The 12,889-nt window shown below is 47.6% G+C and overlaps 1 protein-coding gene across 7 annotated transcripts in view; it reads right to left on the bottom strand.

The window, feature by feature from the left end:
• Nucleotides 1-8,927, bottom strand: part of ZNF678 (zinc finger protein 678) — a 101,837-nt gene extending 92,910 nt beyond the window's left edge. For all 7 annotated transcript variants that reach the window (XM_077939096.1, XM_077939114.1, XM_077939101.1 and 4 more), the window contains exon 1: nucleotides 8,757-8,927. In XM_077939096.1, coding sequence (XP_077795222.1) covers nucleotides 8,757-8,786 — 30 coding nt within the window. In that variant the 5' untranslated portion in view covers nucleotides 8,787-8,927. The remainder of the gene's footprint in view (nucleotides 1-8,756) is intronic.
• Nucleotides 8,928-12,889: the final 3,962 nt, after the last annotated feature.

Here is a 12,889-nt window from a genome sequence, read left to right as displayed (position 1 = left end):
GGTAGAAGTCTGCTTGAACTTCTCTAGAAGAGACTGTAGATCCCCAACAGGCAGAGACTACACTGCCTGCAGATTTTAGGGCAGCATGCACTTTGCTGCACAAGTATGAGTTGTGACTAGAAGCCCAAAATGGAAAGTGAGTGAAGCCTGGCAGGCACTTCATAAGTTTATACTATGTCTGGTAATTCTGGACAATGTTTGGGGAATATAACTACAAGTAAAATCATCTCCAATCCCAGAAAAACTCTCTACAATGGTACAACAACAACAACAACAACAACAAAAAACTGGCTTAAATTACACAACTCAACCAGAATGTGATATGCATTACAGATAATCTGCTAAGAGATTAAAAAGACAGAATGTAAGTTACCTTAATTAGTCCTCAAGTAGCAGACCTGACTGCACCATTTGTCATATATAGTTCATCCTAAATTCACCTGATAATTGGGGGAAGGGGGAATCATTTGTGTTAGCTAATTTGCTATATTCCAATGAAAAACAAATTCCCTTATCTGCAAGGCATGAGGTAGTTTTGCAACTTAGAGCCAGGTGCCCGCTCCAAGTAGGCTTCTACTCTCCTACAGCAATAGTAATGAAAGAATCTATCTTCTTGACTATTTACATTTCAAAGAAATCATTTGTGATGCTCTGAGCACCCATCTTCTGCTGGCCTGTATCCACTTCCAACTCTGGCCATCTGCCACCAAGCCACAGCTTACCACCCAGAGCTTACAGCCCATGCAAATGCTGACTGCTGTAGTTGTGCTCCCACACCCCGTTACAGTGCAGGGGCCCGGAGGCTGTAGGAGAGCCTGCAGGACTCCTGGGTAGAATTGCACTTTAGCAATAATGGAAATGGAAAGAGTGTTCCAACCTCAGATTCCCTGTATAATGGCAACAGGGAAAAAAAATACTGCTAGATGCCCAGCATGAGTCTGAATAAAATAGCTCCACGAGCTGTCATTATGACCCCCACCTTGCTTACAGACACTGTAAGATACTAATAAAGTTTCTGAAACAGATACCCAAAGCACTGGAGAGAAAAACAGCTCTCCATCAGAGAAAGGTTATATTGAGAGAAGAAAAGAAGTTGAAAACATCTTAAAGAAAAGCTTAGATTAAATATGGGATTGGTAAATTCAACCAGAAAAATCTACCCTTCCAGGAGTTTCTCCAAAGACACCCAAAGCACATAGTCACTGTTAGCATAAAAAACATGAGCATTATGAACATTATGAGGAACAGGAGCATAGTCTCAAGCAGATTTTCTAAAGGTTTTTCTGCCAGTTCTGCTGCTTTCTCATCTGCAGGCCATTAGATTAGGGGTCCATATTGGAAGGCGCCTGACAACTTCCACCAGCACCTTTTGATGAAGAATTGGAATACAATTTTATTAATACAGTGGGATTTATCTGAGCTTGTGACACAGCTAACTGAAGAGCTATTGTGATCCTTAGGTGGCTATATCACATGTTTATTTGCACTACAAACGCTACATCCTTAATTTAGTAAAATAAAACACTAGACAATAAAATCATGCTGACCTATAATTATACCTACACAATCAATTAATAATCATGTCAGACTGATTAGTATCTACTGAAACAATTTGGTAGTGAATTTTCTTTATATAGTAGGTATAAATATCTAGGTAAAAATTTTTTCATATACTAGAAGTTTTGAGATTAATATGACCTTAATTCACTGAAATATAAAACACTTTATATTTCAAAAGAATAAATAGCACTGATGTTAAAAATCACTACTTTAAGGGGTTTGTTCAAAATAAATATTGCAGCCTCTTAGACAAGGCAGCATGAGAAATAAATAATATTGTGGCCTTATTTATACAGTATTGTTGAAAACACTGTTTAATTTAAATGAATGCAAGTCATCTACTAAAGACTACACATAACCATGCTAACTTGTCCTAAGTAATAAAAAGAAATCAGGTATAGCTAGAAACTCTGCTGTACAGGTCATACATTAAACTGTTCTTGCTTCTGCACTGTAAGTACTTCAGACTCCAAATGTCAGATAATCACCTTGGATGATCAGTTTTTTGTCAAAGTCCACCTACTTAATATCTTTTACCCTTTACCATTCTGGCTGCTGAATTTAATTCTACTCTTTGGGCTCAACTTTTGCAAGCTCTTAAAATCAACTTTAAAAGACTAAAAATTTTAAAAACAATAAATTTCTGCCAAATCAAAAAACGATGCAACAGAATCCAGGTCTTAGATAAAGACAACCATGAGTTAAAAAGAATGATTCAAATTTATTTAGCTGGTAAAATAATTTGCATATATTTCAAGAAGCAGAAGAAAAAATACATACAAGTTTTCCAGGTCAGGCATGGGGGTTCACACCTATAATCTTAGCACCTTGGCAGGCTGAGGTAGAAAGCACCCTTGAGGCCAGGAGTCCAAGATCAGTCTGGACAACATACTGAGACCCTGTCTCAACAGAAACTTTACAAATTAGCCAGGCATGTTAGTATATGCCTGTAGTCCTAATTATTCTGGAGGGTGAGGCAGGAAGTCCTTGAGCCCAAGACTTCCAGGTTGCAGTTAGCTATGATTGCACTCCAGCCTAAGTGAAAAAGCAATACCTTGTCTCAAAATAAATAAACAAAAGAATAATAAGACTTTTCTAAATTAAATACTTTAAGAAAAAGGAGGCCGGGTGCAGTGGCTCACGCCTGTAATCCCAGCACTTTAGGAGGCCAAGGTGGGAGGATCACGAGGTCAGGAGATCGAGACCATCCTGGCTAACACGGTGAAACCCCACCTCTACTAAAAACACAAAAAATTAGCAGGCATGGTGGCAGGCGCCTGTAGTCCCAGCTACTCGGGAGGCTGAGGCAGGAGAATGGCATCAACCTGGGAGGCGGAGCTTGCAGTGAGCCCAGATGGTGCCACTGTACTCCAGCCTGGGAGAGAGCAAGACTCCGTCTAAAAACAAACAAACAAACAAACAAAACACAAAAAGAAAAGGGAGAACAGCAAAATTTCTTCCCTCATTCTCAAGTGGAAAAATTAAGTTTCTTCCTTATAATTTGTATTTGCTCCTACAACAGACAGGTCTTGAACTCCTGGACATTGGAATTCCAGTGGGCACTGGATTAGGCACATGAAAGAGAGTTTGTGGGGAAGAAAGCAAAAAAAGAGAAAGATGCTCTCAAGGATCCACAGGTGGGGGACAGTGAAGGATTGAAGGAATAATTGGTTTATGCTCAGATACTGGTCCATGTGGGGCTATGCCCTGACTCATTTCTGTGCTGGAAGATGACCTTATAATCAGCTAGTCCAGAAGCCCAGATTGACGAAGCAAGCAGGTTGTGGCTACAGAAACAGTATCTGAGGCAGGGGATATGCCAAGAGTCCTGAAGACACATGTGTGATTTTTGGTCGGAGACTCTAGGAGCAAAGTTGTACGTGAAATTCCTGAGAGTGAAGCCTTGTTCTAGAAGAGGCATGGCCACACTGATAGTTAGTGGCTATGTTCTTGAGTGGGTGGGCATCATGTGAAAGCAGCTGTGGGGAAAGGGGGTCTGTTTTCAGAACTCCTTCCCTCTAACTCCTCAGTCCTCTCTCATCTTGGGAGGACTCCTGGAATCACAGGACAGTGCAGTGTAACAGCCTGTATACAGAACAGAACCTCTCTTCGCTAAGAAAGGGCATCTGCCTCCAGCTGCTGCTCCTGCACTTTTGACAAAATTTCTGACACCAGATGTGTGCAGTTTCCTGAACATCAACCAATTCTCCAACACCACTGGTTGCTCAACAATTCAATTCTAACACCATTCAGTTTGCACAGACCTTACAAGGCCAGGGCTCAGTCCCACATCACTGCCCCCACTACAGAGGCCAGTCACATGCACCAGGGACCCATCTATACTTATTGAGTGATTGCCTGTAAGTCTGGGACTCCCATAACCCCATACTCAAGTTCAATAATTTGACAGAACTCCTCACAGAACTCAGCAAAACATGTACCAGTTTGTTATAAAAAGTACATCTCAAAACAGCCAAATGGAAGAGCTATATACAGTAAAGGAAAGTGGCAGGAGAAGATTGGGTGGGTAGGCAATCCTGGTAAATAGATGTGACTGAAGAAATTCCCCATCCTTCATGTTCTCAAAGAATAGGTGAATGAAAAGAAACACTCTTCTAATTTTGACTTATGATGCTCCCCCCCTTTTTTTTTAACCTATTACAAAGCCAGACACAGATTGCAAATTCCCATTTTTGTCTCATAAACAATCACCTGAACAATTCTCTTCAGTGGTAAAAAAACCAAAAAACAAACAAGAAAAAAAACCTTGTTCACCAACCACTGCTTAACCCATTTATGCTGGAGGTGGCAAATTTTTTTGTGTGAAAAATCAGACCATGGTGATGACCCTGAGCAGTAGGGTCATCTAGTAGTAGGAAGTATAAATAACTCCCACGAGCTTAGTGCTCCAATAATGAACACTAGGCATAAATGGGTTAGCTTCTCTCTTTCTAGCAGGCCCCAGAACTTTGATGCATACTCAGCCTGAGCCAGCAAATAACCCCTCTTTATGCCCCTCCTAAACACAGGCTGACCTCAGGGTGAAACATTCTCTGATCTAGGATCTAATTTTGGCAACTTTCATCCTGTCCTCCCGCTTCCACATTCTTTCTAGTCTTGTGTGTTCCCCCTTCAAATAAAGCCCTTTTCTGCCTAACATTTCAGATGATTGCAGATATAGTTGGTATTTTTCCCCTGTTGCAATACTCCTTTAAAATTAAGTAACTTTTTATGTAAATCTAAATTAGCTTTATTTGACAAAGTCTAGAAACAGCCCAGGACGACGAAATTTTATCCTCAGAAAGAGCTTCTGAACCCGTCTTCCAACCCAACCTCATTTGCATCTGCCCATGGATCTCCCACTTTCCAGGGCTCTGTAGCTTCTCTCAATGTAAAGGACTCTGCCATGCTTGTGTGAGCAGGCTGGGACACCTGCAAGGGAGGCTCCTCAGGAAGAACTAATTGGGCCTTCAATGACTTTCTTTTGCAGGTTCAAGATTGGCCTTAACTTGGAGTCACTGGGCTCAGACTTCTACTTTCCAGTCAGGGCTATTCATTTAGTTTTAAATGAGAAAATGCCCAGTGTTTGAAGAATTCAGCAAAATCACTCAAAGACAGTGTTTATAAAAGGGAATAAAATTGTAAGACACATTTTACATTTCAAAAGGAAAGGCAAAAGTGTCTATTCCTTTCAGATACAAAAATGTCAATTAAATATTTCTATAACAGATCATTTAGGAAACACTTACTAAATGTGAGCCCTTCTAAGAGGAGCCATGTCCCATCTCCTAAAACTTAGCATTGAATTTGGATGTCCAGATAATTGAATACAGAACATTTAATGTCACAAATCATCCACCCTGTAAAAAAGAGGAACTGATGTTTCATGAATCTATATAATTTACCAATTAATCTACCATACTGTCTTGTGAAATTGAATTTCCTATAGGCATACTGAAAAAGAGATGTTTCCTATTTTTTCCCCTGGTAGAATTCCCAAACTTAAGCCCTGAGATTCTGTTTGAAATCACCCTTAAAATAGAACAGAACTGAGAAACTACTACACTCACTCTGATGAAGAAAAAGATAAACGAGTTTTTTTAACAAATGAAATATATGACTACATATTTTCTTCCTAGAATTCACCACTTTCATGCCCTTTGTAAATATTTTCTAACCTTTCAAGCTCTACTGATAAAGTGTAATATATACTTAATAAAAAACTGATGATGAAATAAGTGAACAAATCTTTTTAAGGTGACAAATTCAGGGAGTAACAGTGCTACCTGGAACACAGACACATCCGACTCAAGTGTCAGATCAGGCTATCCTATAACCTGGGACATTCTCCCACCCCCATTCTACTCACTGAAGTGGTCACTGACCACCCTGTCTGGAGACACTGCACTGTGCCTCACTGTGTGCTCCAGGGATGTTTTGCTTTGCATGTTCTCGCACCAGCTCACTGGAGTAGGTTTTGCTTGTCCTTTGGACTAGTTTTTCTCCCTTCACAAGTCTGAGAATACAGAGGGCAGAAATTATTTCTGTCTTTTCCCAACTCCACTGACATGTCTCCAGACAATGAAATTGGGGGTTGGGAGAGAATGTCTAAGAGATTAGCTTTTTAGATGAAGGGTGTACCAGAAGACTTCTCTCAGCCCCAGGACATCCAGCAGCTCCACTGAGAGGTTCCATCCCCATGCCATAGGCTGTCCTCTGGTAAGAAAAAAAACCCAGCAACCAAAATTCACTAGATACTCCAAGAGACATAGCCACTGTGGGCATCTTGGGTCATTCCCAGACAATTCTGAAACTCAGGACTAGGATAAGAGTGGCTGACCGGCCAGGCGCGGTGGCTACGCCTGTAAGCCCAGCACTTCAGAAGGCCAAGGCGGGCGGATCGCGAGGTCAGATCAAGACCATCCTGGCTAACGTGGTGAAACCCTGTCTCTACTAAAAATACAAAAAATTAGCCGGGCATGGTGGCGGGCACCTGTAGTCCCAGCTACTCGGGAGGCTGAGGCAGGAGAATGGCATGAACACGGGAGGCTGAGCTTGCAGTGAGCTGAGAGTGCACCACTGCACTCCAACCTGGGCGACAGAGAGAGACTCTGTCTCAAAATAAATAAATAAATAAAAATAAATAAAAAAGAGTGGCTGAGGATACAACAAGCTGTAAAGTTTCCAAAGTGGAACCTCAACTCAAAGATATTGTACAAGGCATCTGTGCCTAGGAAAGATAAAAGCAGAGTGCCACAAATATTTCTTTACAATAGAGTGCCAGGGGGTTCTTCTCTGCTTTTACAAACAGAAAACAAATCTTTAAAGAGTGCCACAAGCATGGGTAACTAGTGAAACCCAATCTCTGCAAAAAAATAAAATAAAAAGAATTAGCCGGGCATGGCAGCACACACATTTAATCCTAGCCACTCAGGAGGCTGAGGCAGAAAAATCACCTGAGCCCAGGAGTTGGAGGCTGCAGTAAGCTATGACAATGTCACTGCATTCCAGCAGCCTGGATGACAGAGCAAGATCCTCTTAAAAACAACAACAAGCCAGGCGTGGTGGCTCATGCCTGTAATCCCAGCACTTTGGGAGGGCGAGCGGGCAGATCACGAGGTCAAGAGATCTAGACAATCCTGGCCAACATGTGAAACCCCATCTCTACTAAAAATACAAAAATTAGCCAGGTGTGGTAGCGCACACCTGTAGTCCCAGCTACTCAGGAGGCTGAGGCAGGAGAATCGCTTGAACCCAGGAGGCAGAGGTTGCAATGAGCCGAGATTATGCCACTGCACTCCAGCCTGTCAACAAAGCGAGACTCCAACTCAACCAAAAAAAAAAAAGCCGGGCAGGAAAAAAAACAACAACAGGCCAAGCGCCGTGGCTCACGCATGTAATCTCAGCACTCTGGGAGATCAAGGCGGGGGGATCACAAGGTCAGGAGTTGGAGACCTGCCTGACCAACACGATGAAACTAAAACACAAAATACTAAAAATACAAAAATTAGCTCAGGGTGGTGGCACGCGTCTGTAATCCCAGCTACTCAGGAGGCTGAGGCAGGAGAATCGCCTGAACCCGGTAAGCAGAGGTTGCAGTGAGCCAAGATCGCGCCACTGCACTCCAGCCTGGGCTACAGAGCGAGACTCCTTCTTAAAGAAAAAACAAAAACAAAACAACAATAGCAACAACAAAGAGTGCCCTCCAATGTTCTGTGAAAAAATGATTAATTAAAATATTGTGCCTGGAGTATGCAATAAAAGACAAATAGCTGACAATGTTGTGAATTGAAGAGGTGACGGTGGTTTTTGTGAATTTTGGAAAGAGACTGAAAATTTAGTATTTTATTGCAGGCCAGAGTTAGGCTGGGGGAGCAGGGGAGGAGATTTGAGACTCTGCTTTCCATGTATTTGGAAAATGCAGGGGAAAACCAGTCTCTTGTGCAGTGTTAAAATAATTAGCAGGCAATTAGACAGATGTGGCTCTAGTGTCTTGCGTTTCGACATGAAAAATACTAGTAGCTCAAATGCATTTCTTGTTAATGACTACCTTAAGTGGAAACAAAATCCAGGTTCAACCAATCGCAAAACTCCAATTAATCTCTAATTAAATAACCAGGAAATTTCCACGTGTACAGTCCAAATAAAGTGACTGTAACTGTCGCCAGTCAATTATTAAATTTGGCTTGCTTCCTCATGCACCCTACAAAAGCCTTTCCTTCAAGCACCTCCTCCATAAACCCACAAGCCACACACCATAGATGGGTGCTCTCCCATTCCAGAAACTCCCTTTGCTCAAACAAACTCTTCAAAGCTTTAAGAGTGACTCCCTTTATTTTTCACAGGAAAAAGGATGGACTGCACAGCTAAGATGAGCCCTATGGAACAGCTCTTCCCACGCATGTTTCGCACACCGAGTTGGGCTTCTCCCCGATGACCCTCCCCTCCGGACCAAGCACACAGTTTGGGGGACTGGCGGGGTGGCAGCTTCATAGCTGCCCAGAGAGGCCGGGGCGGAGGCCCGGGCGGAAGCCGCGGCGCAGCGATGGGAGGAGAATCACGCGGCGGCCCGGCCCCGCCCCTACCCAGAGGTGACAGATCCCACAGGTGCCAGCAGAGACTCCGGGCCGCGGACTCCGCAGCTGATGCGGGGAGGCCGGGCCGCCATCTTGGAACACCCTCCAGGGAACTCTCACCGTTTTCCGGATTTCGGTGTGTCCTGGCATCTTAGCTACGTAACTCCCAGCACCTGCAGGTCACAGGGAAACCAGACACTGCAGCAGCAGAGTCACCAGGGCCTCCCGCAGGTGAGGATAAATAGCGGAGAAGACGCGACCGAAGCTCCAACTGGAGCGCAAGACAAAGGCCCCGCCAGATCCCGGAAACCGCCTCTGCCTCTCAAGCTGCGCTCCTGATTGGACAATTCCCACGTCAATGTCCCTGATTGGACAGGGCTCCAGGACCCTCCTCCTTTGGTTATGAGTGACAGGAGATGAGGTCAGCAAAGGGGTTGAATGAGACTATTAATAAAATGGGCAATTTTTTTTTGTATCCTTCCAAAATTGTTCCATGTCTTTACATGTATACCATCTTTAATAAAGGGCGCACTCTTAAGCCAATCTGCAATCTTTTTTCCTGAGTGTCTGAACAGCATCATCATCATCTTCTGTTGGCGAGAAACCTGAAGATGAGTTTTCCTCCCAAAGCACAGACCAGTCAGAAGCCGAGGCGTGCTTGGGAATGCTGGCGGGTGGAAAGGGGAGGCTGCCTGTGCATTCCGGTGCGCCTGTGGGACTGTCCTAGCAAGCAGGACCCAGCTGTAGAACAACTACGCAATGCATGTGTTTCTGACCAAAGGGGACCTGCTGTCCACCCGCCTCCTCTGCTGGGCAGGGCAGCTAATGGTTGGGGTATTTACATCCAGGCAGGTGTCCCAGGCCAGTCCCCTGTCAACCCATCATAATAAAAAAGTCAGAATCTATTTTCAAAAGCATATTCAAGGGCACATGTTCAGGATACCTACCTGAGAGCATAAAGTTGCCCTGAATATACACTCCAATTAGTAGCCATTACAAGTGGATTTTGAGAAAAGACGCAGTTCCTAAAATTTTCATCAAAAATTTACATTAAAATCCATAAGCCACTGACTGGCTATACATTGTTCTTTGTATCACAAATTCCAGATGAGGCAGCTCCTTAGGAACAACATACCTTTAAACAATTGCCTCTGGGAAAGGGTGTGGAGGTGTGTCTCAAATCCCATACTCAAGTCTCTCTGGGCCAGAAAAATCTTTTGTACCTCACAGAGCTTCAGCTGTTCAGAGCTATTCTTCTTTTCTTATTCCCATAGTCGGTACACTTGGACCCTTAACAAGAAATAAGTTCAAACAGAAAATTTGCCAAGCCACAGGAATAATGGCCTGTCAGTGCCCTCCACGAAGCTGATTGTCACCTTCCTTCAACACCCTTTCCACTGCTTCCCCCCAGCACACACATCCTGGATCCCGGGAGAGAGGGGCTGAAGCACACCCAGACACATCTCACGACCACCACGAGCAAAACCAACCCCCTCCCCACCCCGGCCCTCCCCACACAGACACACACTGGCGCACTCGCGCAGGTACACACATACACACACACACAGAGAAAGAGACAGATAGTTTGAGGGAGAGCAAGAGAGAAAGGGATGGAGAGAAAAAGGGAGGAAGAGAGAGACAGCGATAGAGAGAGAGAGACAGAGTGACGGAGGGGAGAGAGAGAGAGAGAACGCGAAAGAAAGGGTGCATGGTGGAGGGGAAAGAAGAGAAAGGGTGAGGGAGATAGAGAGCGAGAGCCATACAACCTTAGAGAGGGAGTCCTCTGCTCTGGTAGACAGGGCCCCATTGAGCAGGCCTGGGTAGGGTGGAGGGTGCTTGGGCTGGGCCAGAACAGGGTGGCAGGCCGCCCACGCGGGTGAACCAAGGGAGCCCTGAAACGTGTTTTTTCTTGGATTGGTTGATTTGGGGGTGCGTTTCTTAGGGTTTTTCCTTTGTTGGCTCCTCCCTGTCCTCTTGGTGCGGTGGGCCCCGAGATTTGTAGAGTGCGCGCATCCGTCTAGCTAGAGCGGAGGCGACGAGCGTGCCCAGGGAGCCGGAGGCCTGCGTCTCTCTCGTGTCCTCGGGACTAGAGTTTACACGAAGTTGGTGGCAATGGGATTCTGGGTGCACAGGGACGGTTGTTTTGGTGGCTAATGAAGGCAATGACCTTCCCCGAGGGGGAAGCAGCCCATGCGTTCTGGAGCGGGGGTCTTGGCTGGCGTCTGCGGGGCCCGCTACCCCTGCCGGCCCCTTCCCTGGGCTTGGACGGTGGCGGCGGCGCCGCATGATTGAATTGAAGTGCTTGCGCCTCCCGGGAGCAGGAAGACACCCAGGACAGCAGGGAACCCGCCTCTACGCCTTCAGGGTCGGGCCCCGGCCAGCCACAACCCGGGCTCCTGCTGGGGCTGCGGCGAGGCGGGAGAGGTGGGATGCTGCTGCCTGGCGGTGGTGCAGTGGGGGACCCCTAGGTCCCGGGCTGCTGCGGGGGCGCAGCAGGGCGGAAAAGGGGGGAGCACAGAGGGCGGTTAGGAAGCAAGCAGATAAAAGGGGAAGGTTAGGAAGAGTCAGAGGGCGGTTAGGAAGCAAGCAGACAAAATCCCTTCAGCACTCGGTATTCCCGGGCGGAATCCCATCCAAGTACTCACCCAGCCGACCCTGCTTAGCTTCACTAGATCAGAGGAGATGGGGCGCGTTCAGGTTGGTATGGACGTAGACCCTGACAGTGGCGCCTGGCCGCCCCAAGAACTGGGTCCAATCACGCCTACCAGACTCCAGGCGTCCCCGCCACCCCGGGGGCGCGGGGCTCGGATGGCGGACCCCGGAGCCGCTCGCCCGCACCCGGGATGGGCTGCTCTCCCCCACTACACCTGAGCACCCCGGGCCGCCTCGCTGCGCCTTCCGTCGGCCTCCTAGAGCCTCCGGCAGTAGCTGGCAGCCAAGTCCCGCGAACACCACGGCGCCGCCCTGCTGCCCAACGGGGGTGTCAGAGGCCTCTGTCCCCTGCCCAGGCTTCGGACTCTCCGGGCGGCCTCCCTTCCGCCAACGCTGCAGGCCTTCCCCTGCCTCCCGAGCTCCCGAGCTTCCACCACATCTGGCCGCTCAGGACAGGGCGTCAGTGCCCAGGCCCTCCGATCCTCCACCTTAGCGCTGAGGGATTGTTTTGGATCCCTCGCAGCCCGTCTTGCAAACAGACACCTACACACAGACACACAAAGACACAGACACACACAGCTTGAATGAGAGCAAGAGAGAGGGATGGAGACATAGAAACGGAGGGAGAGAGAGAGACAGTGATAGAGAGACAGTGAGTCAGGAGAGAGGGAGAGAGAGAGAGAGAGAGAGCGCGCGAGAGAGCAGGCGACAGAAAGAGCACGAGGTGGAGGGGGAAGAAGAAGAGAGAGGGTGAGGGACCTAGAGAGCCCTAGAGCCTTGGAGAGGGAGCGTTCTGCTCCGGTAGACAGGGCCCCTTTAAGCAGGCCGGGGTAGGGTGGAGGGGGCTTGGGCTGGGCCAGAACAGGGTGGAAGGGCTAACGGAGTGACCCAAAGGAGCCGTGAGACGTGTTTTTTGTTGGATTGGTTGCTTTGATGGTCCGTTTCGTAGGGTTTTTCCTTTGTTGGTTCCTCCCTGTCCTCTTGGGGCGGTGGGCCCCGAGATTTGTCGAGTGCACCCGTCCCTCTGGCAAGAGCTGTGGCGCCAAGCATGCCCACCGGGCCGAGGCCTGGGTCTGTCTCCTGTCCTTGGGACTGGAGTTTATAGAAGTTGGTGGCAAAGGGATTCCGAGTGCACAGGGACGGTTTTCCTGGTGGCTGGCGAAGGCAATGTCCTTCCCCTGGGGAAAGCAGCCCATGCGTTCTGGAGCGGAGGTCTTGTCTGGTGTCTTGTGGGGCCCTCTTCCCCGCTCCTTCCCCCGGCTTGGACGGTGACAGCGGCGCCAGATGAATGAATTGAATTCCCTGGGCTTCCCGGGAGAGGGAAGACACCTGGGACGGCAGGGAACCCAGCCACTGCGCCTTCGAGGTTGGCCCCGGTCCGCCCCGCCCCGCGCAGCGAACTGGGCTACTGATGGGGTGGCTGACAGGCAGAAGGGGTGGGAAGCTGCTAACCGGCGGTGCTGCAGTGGCGGATGCCTCATGAGGAGGTCCCGGGGTACCGCGGTGGCGCAGGCGAGTGGAAAAGGAGGAGCAGAGTCAGGGGGTGGTTGGGAAGCAACGGGATAAAAGGGGGAAAGAGGGAGGGAGCGGGAAGCCAAAAA

Source organism: Macaca mulatta, chromosome 1 (genome assembly GCF_049350105.2).
Source record: "Macaca mulatta isolate MMU2019108-1 chromosome 1, T2T-MMU8v2.0, whole genome shotgun sequence".
Lineage (NCBI taxonomy): Eukaryota > Metazoa > Chordata > Mammalia > Primates > Cercopithecidae > Macaca > Macaca mulatta.
The sequence above is the reverse complement of the archived record's forward strand: the minus strand, read 5'-3'. Positions and strand labels throughout refer to the sequence as shown.